At 41.3% G+C, this 15,485-nt stretch overlaps 1 protein-coding gene across 1 annotated transcript in view; it reads left to right on the forward strand.

Moving 5' to 3' along the window:
- fhod3a (formin homology 2 domain containing 3a) overlaps positions 1–15,485 on the forward strand; it is a 54,253-nt gene that overhangs the window by 20,109 nt on the left and 18,659 nt on the right. Inside the window, 7 exon segments of the mRNA XM_061093321.1 lie at positions 10,338–10,405; positions 11,278–11,383; positions 13,183–13,277; positions 13,998–14,109; positions 14,228–14,322; positions 14,886–15,029; positions 15,235–15,470. Of these exon segments, the coding sequence (XP_060949304.1) occupies positions 10,338–10,405; positions 11,278–11,383; positions 13,183–13,277; positions 13,998–14,109; positions 14,228–14,322; positions 14,886–15,029; positions 15,235–15,470 (856 nt within the window).

Consider the following 15,485-nt stretch of genomic DNA (forward strand, 5'->3'; position numbering starts at 1 on the left):
CTCTCTCTCTCTCTCTCTCTCTCTCTCTCTCTCTCTCTCTCTCTCTCTCTCTCTCTCCCTCTCTCTCTCTCTCTGCAATATGTATTTTTTGTCTATCTCTCATTTAATTCGCACATTCTTTCATTTTCTGTCATGCACTGCTGCTGCACATGCCCAGTGAATCAATTAACAATGACACAAACATCAAGCATGAAACACACAGGCTGACAGTGAGTGAGTGAGTGAGTGAGTGAGAGAGACACAAGGACAAAGGGTGGGGAGGGGGGCGAGGGAAAACACAGAACGCTGGTTTCACACGTGCACAGTTGAATGTGGGCTTGAACACTGACATATTTCCCACAATCAACTTTTGTTTCAGGCTACATGCTGCAGAAAATCAGGTCACACTTTATAAGAATGCACTGATCACAGATCAAATGCAATTACACAACAACTGTGATGCACAGAAAGCAGCGTCAGCAGTTGAACAAAAGATTGATTTCTAAATACGTTTAAGTTTTACAGTCTAAGTAAACACACGCAACCAATCAACACCTGTAGGAATCACATTATATATTATTTGTTTAATTCATTTAAAATCCAAAGTGTACCCATGACTCGTCATGGTTTAATAGTACAAATGTGCCAGACTATTTTTTGGTAGTGAGCAGAATATTGCTGCTCACTCTGTCTGGTGTAGGAAATTTCATTAAATATAATGTGTTATTTAGTGAGCTTTAGAGGTGCTGACAGACAGAGCCATGCAAGCAGTTTTCCTCTGTTTTCAGTCATTATGCTAAGCTAAACTAACAGGCTGCTTATAAAGTATAATATCCAATATATTGAAATATTTATGTGAGTATATAATGCTTCATCACTGTCTCTCTAGCAGACTATGGAGCGACTGCGATGGCAGAGGGTATATTTATGTTTGGTTTGTGTAACTATTCTTGTGTATACGTGTATGTTTGTGTGTGTGTGTGCATCTGTCCGTGTGTGTGTTTTTGGACAAATGTGCATGTGAAGGGCACAGGGTATTCTGGTCTTAGCATGTGGTGTGGCATGGTTGATTTGTGAGTGTGTATGTGTGTGTGTTCCAGGTAGTCCGCAAAACTTTAATCATTAAATTTCAAGGTTAAGTTTAGGTTTAGAGTTAAGATGGTTAGGTTTAGGTTAAAGTTAAAGTTAGGTTTAGATTTTTGTTGTGGATTAAGGTTGGAGTAGGTCCTTAGTAAATCCATGACAAGCCAATGTAATGTCTTTGGAAGTCATGGAGACACAACTCTGTGTGCGTGTGTGCGTGTGCTAGGCAGTGAGTTGCCTTCCTGAAGACATCTGCTTCCGAGCTTCTTTAACATCTGATATCCTTCAGTATTCTAGGTTACATTCTGGAGATGTTTTAAATGTGTGTGTGTGTGTGTGTAGGTATGTATTATGTAGTATATATAAGTGTGCTACCAATAAAATATAGCAGCCATTTGTTTCTACAGGGGTGGATTTATGGGAAACATAAAAAAGTTTGTTTTCCTTCACTCCCAAGTGTTTCCATTCACAGTACGTTTGCCTTTAGGCCTGAAGTTGTACTGTATCTGCCTGTGAGATGTGTGAACATACTTTGTGTGTGTACATGTGTGTGTCACTGCTGAGCTTAGTGTAATCTCCGTCTAGGTCCGTCGCCATTCTTTAAATCTCACGAATCCCACAGTAAAACCTTGGAGGTCTCACTCTCCCTTTCCGTCTCTCTTCCCCTCTCTCTCACACACACACACAAACACACACACTGAGCTCACGGGGCCACTATCGTCATCCGTACCATCAGCAGCCTCCAGTGCTGCTCGTACTGTATGCCAAGACCAACACACAAAAAATAGACAGTCGCAAAATAACCGAGTTGTCCTCAGCAGTCTGGCCCACGCCGCCTGCCAACTTTTCCTTTTCACTTCACTTGACATGAGACTGAAGTCGTGCATTATTGTCCAAACTGTATCAGCGTCTGACAGATTGATAGAGTATTTATTCTAAGTACAGATTAATGGACATGGCACTCCACAGATGTGTGCACACAAGAAGGAAATACCACCCAGCGGCTTTGCACATTGGTGCTGAGACGAAATGCAAACTCTTACAGAGAAACATCACTCGCAAAAGGTCAATATTAAGGCATCATGGAATTTTACAATGAGTTGTCATGAAATGATTAAAACAAATATGCCATGCTTGTCTAAAGAAAAACTGGAAACTAAGAAAATTTGTGATAAACATGAAATTACATTGCAAATGGCTGAAATTGTATCGTCCACTTGACTTGTTCTTCATTGCCTGAATGTAAAGTCATGGCAGCAAAGACACACACACAGTGCACCGCCTGACCTGAACAGAGCTTGAACCCACGCAGTATCTAGTGTTGTTACACTTTGCTTGATACCCAACACTCCTATATTTAGCGTGATACCAGTGCACTGAGGGAAAAGACTTCCTGGGATTAAACCAAGCACTCCAGTGTGCCAGTGGTCTGGCTCACCCAAGACCCAGTTTGAAAGACATATGACTGATTGGCCCAGACAGCCGCGTGGGGGCTTTTTTAGAGGGGTGCCATGAAATCCTCCAGAAACACGAGTCAGCAGTTATATCTGGGCTTAAATTCAGGACCACCAGCTGTGACCCGCCCCTTTCTCGCCTGGCACACAAACAGTTGCACCTTCCTGAATAATATTACCCTTGGTCGACCTCAGTCTGTTTTCATCCATAAATATCCTGCGACCTAATAAAAATGAATGGCGCTAAAATGATCAAAGCACAGAGAGTACAACACCATGAAAAGACAACGTGCTTCTTATTTCGGAAGACGGTCTCATAGATGTAATCTCTAGGTTAGCCTGAGTCAGCTAACCTTCCTGAATCACAACAGTCCCAGTTGGTCCACAGTCACACACTGTGGCAGGTCCACATTGACTGTGCAGCAGATTAAAGGTCTGACATGACTCAGGCCAGCTAATATATTTAACTATCGTATATTCGAACTTCAAATAATGCTTTTGTGCATGTTGTGGAAAACCTGATTTCGGCAAAGTAGACATTTTACACATCATGCAGCCATAACTGAACAGCTCACAATAACTGCAACCAATGGAAACACATTCAATTTTGCACAAAGGTAGGTTAGCACAGGTATTCACAGTTAAGAAGCCCAGATAGCTTTGGGAATTTTAAAGCTACAGTACACAACTTAATGAAATTAGTAAGTGAGAGCATGACAATCACTCGCCCGTCTCTGTTACACTCTACTCAGCCCTTCACTGACATCCTTTAATGCACGATGTCTCAGCAATTGCACAAATTGTGGATTACTCTTAAGCTTTTTTTCAACAGGTCAAAAGATTTCTTCGCACCGACTAACATCTTGCTCAACTCCTCAACTGGCAATGGAAAAGTAGTCAAATGCTTCTTTAGTGGGTTTACCTGCATTTAAAAAACCTGGCAATAGTGATGTTTTCCAACTGCTGGCTGCTAAGTTGGTTCACTTTTGTATCGACATCCATTAGCTCACACCTCTTTGTTCTTCTCTTTTGGTTAGTATAGGGTTAGGCTTGCTCTAACACTTTTTACTGGAATATATCTGAACTTCTGCCAGGATTTTTGATGAGTCTCCATCATATAAGTCTTTGAAACGACCTCACATTAAAATACAGTATATTTAAGGATACTTAAAGTAAAACAAATCTGGAAAAGGTAACATTCAGTATCTTTAAGAATTCATATTTTTATAATTAAAAAATATATATTTTCGTTTTTAAATTCAGTCCTAGTGCTAAAACCAGGTACAGGTAATGCTCCGTGGGTTTCTGACTTTCTTGGAGAGCAGCTTTATTGAAAAAAAAGAGAGACTATAATAGCAATGTGGTTGAACCAGAACAGTAAAGTTCTAGACTAAAAGGCTCTGCAGAGCTTAGGGGAGATACAGAGTTGGGTGATAGTTCTTTTTGGGTTTATACAAGTGACCACTTTGACTTACAAGTAGTCTCGGGTTCTGTTGTCAATTAAAAAATATTGATTGAAGCCCGTACAAGGACATAGAGGCGTCATTGAATATGCTCATAAATTACTTGATTTGTCGTATTGTTTTCGTTTTTCATTGTCTGCTACTTCTCATCTTAACACCAGTGCTCCTTTAACTAGGTCACCTTTGAGAAACATCTGCTGAGCTGGCTGCCTTTTGTTAAATCTGAGAATTAAACACAGTAGTAGTAGTAGATTTTATCTGCCCTTTGTGAAGGCCAAATAAGTAGAATAGGACTATACACACTCATGGGGACTCCAATTTTGCACTTAGTAGTATACAGCAAAATACAGTGTATTTCTGAGCATAATTGCTGTGGATTATACCCAATGTTGCCTGAGCTGGCCTGTGTGCTTTTCTGTTTGGAGATGTGAAGATGATGCAGTAAATGTTGAGGGATTAGTCAAAGCTGAAGGGTCACAGCACTAATCTCATTATGGCACGAGGAGGAGGAGGGATCTGACCACTCCTGAGCGACTTAGCAGGCAGCCTCAGCCCGGAGGGAATCCCTGTTTCACTACAGAACACACACACACACACACACACACACACACACACACACACACACACACACACACACACACACACACACACACACACACACACACACACACACACACACACACACACACACACACACACATACAGTCCCTTACACACACAACAGTCACTTACACACGCACATGTGCTGTAATGCACAAACAAGCTCTTCCAATGCAATTTTCCACTTCTGAAACAAGTGCAGTGCAGAAGGTTTCTGGAGGGATTCATTCAAAAATGATGATAGAATTATAAACAAACAAAAGGTCTTTGGATGATACGGTGACTCTGTCAAGTCCTCACTTGTGATGTTGACTTTGTGTTAAAGCTATGAGATTTTAAACTGATCTCCCATCTTTATAGGTTGTATTTGCTGTTTAACACCATTAAAGGCAAATAGAAGAATTATTATGTGAATACACTAATACACTTATACTACACACATATAGATGCCGTTCCCCTAAAAATAGGCCTTTAAAATAGTTTTAATGTTGGTTTTAATGCACAGGTTGGTTGGGGACCTAGCCACTAGGGGCGCTGCTGCAGATTCTGCTGAGTGGAGTTATAAGAAGACCAAAGTTTCAGTATTTCTTTTGACACATTGGCAGTTTGAGGTGCAACTCTACTGTCCTCCAGTTGCTTTCTTTTGTGTTTCCAGACTTAACACACACACACTCATAATCATTCATCTTCCGCTGCAAGAGCAATAAATGAATACATTATTTCTTGATAATTGATAATTTTTTCTTAATTATTTACACTAAGTCTTGGGGGAACATAGAGAGAGCATTCTAACAAATGCACGGCTCTGCTATTATAACCAAAAGTAGCGAGCCTAAAGATACTGAGTGTCCATCACACTCCCAAATTATTCCCTGGGAAATCTAAGATAATGTCAAAAAGAGAAAAGAAAAGAGAAAGTGAAGAAATTCCAGAATCTGTCCCTTTGTCTGGATCTGTGCCAAAATTGTGTCCAGGTACAATTCTTCCACAAAGTTTCGCTGAAATCTGTCCAGTAGTTTTTGTGTAAATCTGCTGACAAACAAACAAAACAAACAGGGTTGAGAACATAACCTGAGAGGTAATTAAAGCAGAGGGTTACCAACAGAAGTGACTACATCAAAAACAAGTGGAAACAAGTGTCTCCGCTGGCAGATTTTTCCCCTTACTTGAAGAAAATTAAGTTTTGAAGATGGAATAAGAGGCTCAATGACTCATTAGGGCTGACACACTGCAGGGCATGTGAGGTCATGGTGAAAAAGTGTGGACGAGAACTCCGAGTCTTCCAAAACAAAACAGTAAAACTCCAAGCAAACCTATAAATGAAATGAGCCCTTCTGTCTTTCCTTCCTCTGTCCTCCTGCACTCAGCAAACACGCCCGGGCTCACACATGGGCGCGTGCACACGATCACATGCATGCACGCTGTGTACCAGCACATGCACAAGCCACAATGACACATCCCAGTGAGTGTTTTAGCTTTTCTTGTGACAATAATAAAACCGAGTGCCAGGAAAAAAAAGGAGAATGACCAAAGACACGTGGACTCTCTTCAGATTCTATCACTCTCATCTCCTTCTTTTTCACTTTTTCTCACATCTGCTGCTCTGTCTCTCAGACCAGATGAAGACATCTAATTAAGATACGTTTATCTTCTAAGTTTGTGTTTCATTTCTATGTCAGATCACCTCTGGAGAGATAATGGCTCTGACCTAATTTTGTTATGCCAAGCTGTTTGGCCAAGAGGTTGAAGGTGAGAGTAGTTTGTTTGAATTATTTCCAGCCTGAATGCACCATCATTCCAGTCATGCTGTGTGAAGACAGCTGGAGCTCTTTGTGCCAATGGGAAAAAGGCTGATTGATTATTTAGCATGTCAAACTCTGCTTGAGCAGCAGGGCAATTAGTGACACGACTTTATTAGCAGCTTTAAGGTGATTATGGAGTATTGTCATGACAACACTTCAGAAAAACATCTTAGAACTGAATAAACACTCTATATAAGTCTGAAAAAACACTCTTTATACTTTGTATCAGGGCATCAAAACTATTTGATTCGAGAATAAATCTGTGAAACAAGTGGATCTTCTTTTCAAATACCAAACACATTATGGCTGGTTTATCAAAGGCTACATAATTGCTCATCGATCTCATCCCCCGTTGTCTTTTTATGGAGCCTGTCTCTGTCACAATATCTCCCCTGATACTGTGCATCATCTGTCTCCAGGTAGGACAGTATTTCAGTTACAGTGCACCCAACATAGGCCTATGTCGCCATGCAGTTTCTAGATACATTTATTTTAAGTCTGTATTTCAGTACACTGAAATTAGACTATGTTATTATTAAATTGATATATCTGGTCTGCATTTTGTGATTGGCTCATATGTGTACACTCACCTCAAGTCTGTTTTAGATGATATTATTTATATTTCATTTGGTGTGACCTTATACCTGGTGCATACTACAAGTACCTTGAGCAGCATGTCCCTGTTTCGACTCCTGATCATCTGGGTCATAGAGTGTAAAGATAGACGACATGACTGCTTTCCTGAAGTGATTCCACATTGTCTCGATCGCCACCTCTTGGCACTTGAATCAAAGAAAATTCTAAGGTTGTTCTTGTCACACTGATGTTTGTTCCTATGGTAAATGGATGGATTTGTATAGCGCTTTTCTAGTCTGATGATGACCACTCAAAGCTCTTTACAGTACAGTTTCACATTCACCCATTCACACAAACATTCATACAGTGCATCTACTTGGAGCACTTTGTTATTCTATGGGGGGGCTATTGAGGGTTCAGCATCTTGCCCAAAGACACTTCGGCATGCAGATGGTTCAGACTGGGGATCGAACCGCCGACCTTCAGGTTGGAGGACGACCCCTCAGCCACAGCCGCCCAATGCTATTTTTCTTACAAGTTTAGCTTTAATAATTCAATGCTATTGAATGGGATAAAATGTCATGATTGACAGCTGAGACTTACTCCTGATTGGTTGAGCAGATTTTTATGTCGGACCTTGCAAATGTGGTTCCTTCTCTTGTAAGATACTCAAACTCTTGTTCCTAATGAGCAAGATGGGGGCATCCATATTGGGGCAAGGTCACACATACGCAAATGTTACGGGTCAAAGTCCACTTAAGTTGAACTCCACGAGAAGTCATGCTTCGTCACAGGAAGCAAATTCGCTCAGGCATGAATGGGAGGTGAAGGTTCGCCACTGCTACGTTTGTGTTTGTAGGACCAGGCCCATTTTGTATCCAGGCTATATTAGCTTCATTTCTGGGTATTGGGTGGAAGTGGTGACACGTCCTCCATAATCTACGCACCAGGCTATAGCCATCACTTTCTCTACCCAGTTTCCTGTTTTTGTTTCACTGTGTCTATCCAAAAATAGGCAGAAATCACAACATGTATATATGCGTGTATATGTATTATTTTCTTTTGTTAAACAAGGACATTAGCTAAGAGACTTAGGGCTATCTTCCATGAAACCAGTGGTACACCAGAATGAATCGGGCCAAGTTTAAGCCTTATCGCTGCCGCTGACATGCTCCTGACAGACAGCAGACATTTTGGTAAAGGTTACCTTGACAGCCCCACTCGTGGCCTGATGAAGAACACGGACATTACACACGGCCATCTGGATGAACCATTGACACCCAAAGGCCAGATGAAGTGTCTCCTGCCTCAATAAGAGTCCACTTGACTTCCAGGGAAACTAAGAGTCAAAAAAACAAGGAAATCAATCTAAACAGGTTATTTGAAGAGTTGAAGCTGAGCCACAGTTAAGAGTCTGTCGTCATGTGTCAAATAAGATACTGGTAAAAGTATGTTCAAGAAAGATAACACAAATACATCTCTTACATTCTATGATTGTGAATGGACTTGCCCAAATGATTTCAGGGAAATAGATACAATACAAAAGAGTTTAAGGTTGAATTGGGTTAAAAAGGTTAAATACCAACAATTTACATTGATGACACGGTAGAGACATATTTTGACTTTATTACCAACTTTCTCAGTTATCCCCTCTGCCTTGATGACTGAACAACATCTCTCCTTGTACGCTTCTCATCTTCTTCCATCTCTTTGGCCCTCTTCAAACGTGGCATTAACCCATGTCTCTGATCCAATCACCCCAGCATAAGATGCTCTGAGGACACATCAGACATCTCATCCCTCATTCATTGACGTTCTTAAGGTGTCCACTTGTCATCAGATAACCGAAGATGCATGCTAATGAACAGGCCCTGATGGTTGTCTAGAGAACATTTCCTACCTTTCCTAATCTTTTTCATCTTTGTGTTGCCTCTTAGCACTTCACGTTCACGTTCAATCATTTGATTATCTCTACTGTAAACCAGCACAGTTGTATGTCATGAATTCTGACCTTGGACGAAGGGAACTGCCGATAGAGACACAGACAGGCCTGTAATTCTTTCTTCTGTGTGTGGAATGATAATGATTTTGACCCTGGCCTTGGGTTAGCCTTGTCTAGCTTAGCGACGGTTACCGCTGTGCTCAACACAGAAGGACAGACTGGCTGGCCCATGGGCCCACATCAGGGGGAGTGTGTTGTCCTGCCCTGCCCTCACTTTTGTACTCTCTTGACCAGCCAGCTCCTTCCTGATGGACTGAAGGATTTGTGAACAACACGCAAACTCAGGATTTAAACACACAGGTTCCTGAACCCCCCGCTGACACACAGTTGAAAGCACTACTGTTCTTATGAGCACAAATGGACATTATGGACATTTTGAGCTTAATGCAGAGCACTTTGGAAAATTATTTTTTTGACGTCTGCCTCATTGCAGGGGTCTGCACATGTAAATATAAGTACTGTATTACAGGCTTATGCTAATATTTGTACATCCTGGGGCGCGCACAATTATTGGGACACTGGAGTGTAAAGTAAAATCGAGTACAACATAAATTGCACCCTGAAAATGCTCAGTCTGATCTAAAACAAAAACAAATTCTGTCAATCCTTGTTTATAGAGACATAAACACACAGTTTTAAAGACAAGATAATAAAGCTGTAGTGTGACGTCACAGCATGAATGAAGTGATGGAGATAATATTAATATAACGACATGGTAAATAATATTTATTAAAGAAACTCTTGAATGGTTTATTGTAGTGATACATTGCTAAATTACTTTTAAGGTACTGTAGGAATGATGTGTTGTGTCCAAGGGTAGAAATAATGGGGCTAAATATCAGTGTGACGGAATAATCTGTTGGTCCCAATGGTTTCTGTGTTGTGACCTGAATACTTCACAGTTGAATTCCGGCCAGCAGCTCATTAACATTCCGATTCAGCTCTAATCACTACTGTAACATGTGTGCACGTGTGTGTGTGTGTGTGTGTGAGAGAGAGAGAGAGAGAGAGAGAGACAGAGAGAGGGAGAGACCTTGCACGTTTTGCCCTGTGAGTGAGAATGCAGCTAAAGCTTGTAGAAAGGTTCCCACCTCAGGTGCTCATAGCCAAATGGTGTGACTGGCTCCATCGATGTGCAGTGTTTCATCTCTAGCCTGCCAAAGTGTTGTGCAACTGCTGCACAGATGAGACTCATTAAACTACAAAGATTTTTTTGTAAATAAGAACATGAATACTAGAAATAGATTGTGCCAAAAACATTGTGTGACGTCAGGCGGAAACACTTTTGCATCACTTTTGTCACTCTTATGTGGCTTTTTCTACTGTCTGTTGAAGTATAGTCCCATAACAACATTTGTGTCTCTGTTTCTCTCTACAGAAAGACTGTATAACTCCAATGGACGTGACCTAAGAAGAGCACTGTTCTCTCTGAAGCAAATTTTTCAGGTAACACACACACACTTCACATGCAATTACAGTCAGTCCGTTCTTCTGCAGTTGGTTATTGTGGCCACTGTGTGCTTCCATGATGACAGGGATCTCAATCAACGTGGCATCTCTCTCCTATTGTATGTCTGTGTGATTACGTACATGTCTGTGTGTGTGTGTGTGTGTGTGTGTGTGTGTGTGTGTGTCGGTGTCGGTGTCGGTGTGTGTGTGTCGGTGTGTGTGTGTCGGTGTGTGAATCCTTATTTTAGGCTGAGACAAGTTAGTAAGCCACCAATGGCTTTTTTTCTGGGGCAAATAAACAAATCACGCAAATATGACAACACATGGTTCTTAAATAAAGCAGTGATGTGAGAACTTTGAAACTGTTTACATTTTTTTGTCGACGAGCATTTATCACATCTCCTCCTTTTTACTCACTCACTCAGAGCAGCCAAACCAAATTTAGCAAATGGTTTTCACCCATGTCTCATGTTCGTTTTCCTGTAAAAGCTCTTGAATTAACCTAAAGCCACATGGAGCTGTGTTAATTTGAGAGTGTACACAGTACCTAAAGAGTCCTGCATCGGTTCAGACAGTTTTCAGACAAAGTGTTTTCATCTTCCCGGTTTATGTTAGTTTGAAGAGATGTTTTAAAAGAAAAACTGCGAAGTGCACCGTTGTTGACATGTGGAGTGTGTATCAGAGGGCTTTAGTATGTTTGTTTTGGGGGGGGTGTACCAATTTAAATCCTTATCATGCACATCACTGCCACCATGTGGTAAGAAATGAGAACCGTGTAATGAGCTGTGGGATATGTTTAGTTTTGTGGTTCTGTGGTGTATGTAGTAACAGTTACTGTTTTAACTTATTACACTTGTCTAATGCTTCAGGATGATAAAGATCTGGTCCATGAGTTTGTGATGGCTGAAGGTCTCACGTGCCTCATCAAGGTGGGAGCAGAAGCTGACCAGAACTACCAGAACTACATATTAAGAGGTACAGTCTCTCTCTCTCTCTCTCTCTCTCTCTCTCTCTCTCTCTCTCTCTCTCTCTCTCTCTCTCTCTCTCTCTCTCTCTCTCTCTCTCTCTCTCTCTCTCTCTCTCTCTCTCTCTCTCTCTCTCTCTCTCTCTCTCTCTCTCTCTCTCTCTCTCTCTCTCTCTCTCTCTCTCTCTCTCTCTCTCTCTCTCTCTCTCTCTCTCTCTCTAAACTAACAGACAGGGATGAAAACGTTACATCCTTGACAGAGGTAATAAATATAGTTAAGAGAAACAAGGTAAATCTGATGGCTGATGATGATGGTCTTATTCCTCCATGTTGTGGCAGTCAGAGACAAACTGTCCTGCTGACAGAGTCTTAATTCGTTCCAGTGCCATTTTGTGCATTTTCAGGAATAAAACTGTGGATGTTTATTTGTAGATTTATAAGTTCTGTTCCCACACAGAGCAGCTGTATCTCTGTAACAGTTCCTCCGTGATCTTCTCACAAAGTCACTCCTCCTCTTCTCTTTCTCTTCTTTTCTCTCCCTCTCTCTGACTGACACTCAGTCTTTGTCTTTCCTGACACTTCCTTCCTATTTCTGTCTGTAATGAGCTTTTTATAATGACACTGTGGTGTATTAAGCATGATGAGAGCAGAAGTGGCTTATTTAGATCTCAGCGAACACAAGAGACCACAACAGTGAAGGCATTGTTGCGCTGCTGTTATTTAGCTCCTGCAGCTTTTTCATATCTTACACGCATGCCACCCATAATTTCCACCATCAGTAAATACACTTGAAGTTCCTAAGAGAAGGCCTTGCTTTCATTTTTCACACTTAAAAATACACACACATTCCTCCCCACACACCCATAGTTCCCCCTCTCCAAACATGTGTCACAGATAATCATTTCATGAGTAGCGTAATTACAGAGTGTTTTTGTTTGCTGTTAATTGTGTAATGAACGTGATAAATCTTACAGAGGCAGCTCTGAGCAGTGAGCGGTGGTGTCAGAGGACCTGTGGTCCCCTGAACCCCTCAGTGAAACTTTTTAACTCCCCCCACCAGTAAAAACACACTGTGAAGGAGGGCATTTACAGTTCTTTATTTATACAACAAGCCTTTTTGTCAGGTGAAAGAACCAAGCTGGCATAAGGTGATTGTGTGTTGATATGACACAAGCTTTCAAATATGCACCAATTTGTTGAAATGTGTGTGTGTGGATGTAAATCTAGAATAAGAAGCTGAATTGAAGTAAGAGTCATATACAATAGGTAATTTCTTTGATTATTGTAAAAGTCTTTGAGATCCCACAGAGCATCATAGTCGTCATTTAATACTTGTTTTACAGTTCCTTGATTTGAAGAAAGAACACATTTTTTGCTGTGCACCATTATAAAAGGGATGAGATATAAATGAGAATATTTACCAGTGAGACCCCCTTGAGGTTGAAAGGGGGCGTGGTTACACATTAAGGTAGAAACTCTGAGGTTTGGTTTCTGTGGGAAATCTCTTATAACCTCAACAACATAACACAAAATGTACAAGTCTTGATTTATACACAAGGCACATGCTTTTTCATGTTAGGCACTTGCCCTGGTTCTGAATAGGCAAAGACTGGAATTAATATGAAAATATAAATACTAAGTGCAAAGGTCATTCAGCACAGTCACAGTGTAAATGAAATGAATCAACAAATGTCAAGTACCAGATCACATAAAAGCAGGACGGGTGTGCGACACACACTTGCTTTGTTAACAGTCCCTGTTTATTTACTTGTTCTGCCTGTCTAACTTTTTGTTTGTGTTGTTCTCTCAGCTCTGGGGCAGATCATGTTGTACGTAGACGGGATGAACGGTGTCATTAGCCACGCTGAGACAATCGAGTGGCTGTACACTCTCGTTGGTTCAAAGGTAAAAACACGCATGCATACTAAATCATCCTCAACTCCAGTTACACTCAAGCATCTGCGAGCACACACACAGACACACGCAGGCTTTCAGCAGCCCATCCATTGTTTGGGGGTCGATATTTTTAGCTTCTATGCACAGTAACACACCCACACAAACACATCTGCTACTGATTTGTATTCTGTGTCCTGACCTGAGGCTGGTGACTTTCCCCCTGATTTTGTGGTACTGTGGTATTTGTACTGGAAGTATCAGTCTTAATTCCAGTGCCTAAAGCCTGACGTTACTTTGTTTCTATTTATATATTTATTTATTTATTTAATGTGGACAAATTATAGCACAAACAGTGAGGGTACAGAGAAATACAACCTTCCGCATTTTCATAATAAAACAAAGTTGAATAATTATTCAAATAAATAATATTTTTGAATATATCAGGTCTATATGTAATCCTGGTCTGTGTCCGTGCCGTGTGATTGGTTGTCTAATTACTAAAATGGCATTCATTAAAGTGCACACCTTCACCAAGGCCCAACAGTCCCATATATCTACCGTCCCAAACTTTAAAGGCTTCATCCCTGACATATACCACAAACTTCTGACAAGAAATCTGTTATATATCTAAAATATCATAATTTATGCAGAGGGATCAAATATAGATATAATTTAATATTGCTGCATCACCAATCCCATTGTGCAAATTTGCTTGTATTTCGGCTCTAGTTCCGTCTGGTGTTGAAAACATCCCTGAAGCTGTTGCTGGTGTTTGTGGAATACTCAGAGTCTAACGCTCCGCTGCTGATAGAAGCCATCGACTCTGTGGACACCAAGAGAGGTACAGAAAACTCTAATTGTTCATTAGGATTTTTGCTTATTTAATGGCTTGGTTTAGAGGAAGGTGTGTGTGGTTGAGCAGAAATAACACAACTCATGTTTTCATTGGTGATCTACAGGCTGCAAGCCTTGGAGCAATGCTATGGAGATCTTACAAGAGAAGGATGGAGTGGACACAGAGCTGCTGGTCTATGCCATGACCCTCGTCAATAAGGTATCGATTCTATTCACTGCAAGTTTATATAAGAACATCTGTGCTTTATAACATACAGTTTCTTATTTGTACCAGAGTGCGTTCTTTTTTCTATTATAATTGAGTTGTTTTTGTTGGGGTGGGCGGCATGGTTTTATAGTGGTTAGCATCACAGCAAGAAGGTGCTTGGTTCAAATCCTGGTTGGGTCTGGGTCTTTTTGTGTAGAGTTTGCATCTTCTCCCTGTGTTTGCGTCTATATTTCTGCCCTGCGATACACTAGGATCTTGTTTAGGATGTACCCCCCCCCCCTCTCGGCCAAGGCCCCATCAACTCTCAAAAGGATCAGTGCTTTAGATTATGGAGGGATTGAGTTCTAATGGTGCTTTAAAGAAGCTTTCTGATACATCATCCCCTGAGTGCAAGCAAACAAACTAAATAAATAAAAACAAGATAAAAAAATCAAAAATAGAATTAGATTAGAAATGAATAATCAGTTCTCCATCTTCACCCATAGAGCATAAAAAGGCCATCAAAAGGCTATCAAACCCCATTTACATCTTGACCTCTTTTTATTTTTTTGCAGACACTCTCATCGCTGCCCGACCAGGATTCATTCTATGACATGGTGGACGGTCTGGAGGAGCAGGGCATTGAGACAGTGTCCCAAAGACACCTGGGACGGAAAGGCACTGACCTTGACTTGGTTGAGCAGCTCAACATCTATGAGGTTTGAGACACGTGCAAATGCATGTTCAGTCATTGCAATCTGATAGAAGCTTTTTATTAAAGATCAGATTTCAGTTATTAAGGGCTGCTCACATCCAGTGAACATGATGCAATGTGACTCTGTACACTATTTATAGCACATCTGCGTCATACTAAAATTCTGGGAAGCACCAGTCACCTCACACCTATTCAAACTTTTCCCCCAGATGACCCTACGGCATGAAGATGGTGATGACGACAGCCAGCCGCCACCAGCGGGACGCCGGGACCGCCGACGATCCAGCCTTGGGGCTGAGGACAAAAGGAAAGGCCTGGAGAGGAGGCGGAGCCGCAGGGCCTCCCTCGGGCGATCGGGCTACGCCTCCCCGTGCAGCCCTGCATCCCGACAGAGAGCCGGCTTCCACCCTTTTAGTGGACACAGAGCCGAGGACACTAGCGAGAGGTGAGAGAAGTGTGT

The sequence above is a fragment of the Limanda limanda genome, chromosome 19, assembly GCF_963576545.1.
Source record: "Limanda limanda chromosome 19, fLimLim1.1, whole genome shotgun sequence".
Lineage (NCBI taxonomy): Eukaryota > Metazoa > Chordata > Actinopteri > Pleuronectiformes > Pleuronectidae > Limanda > Limanda limanda.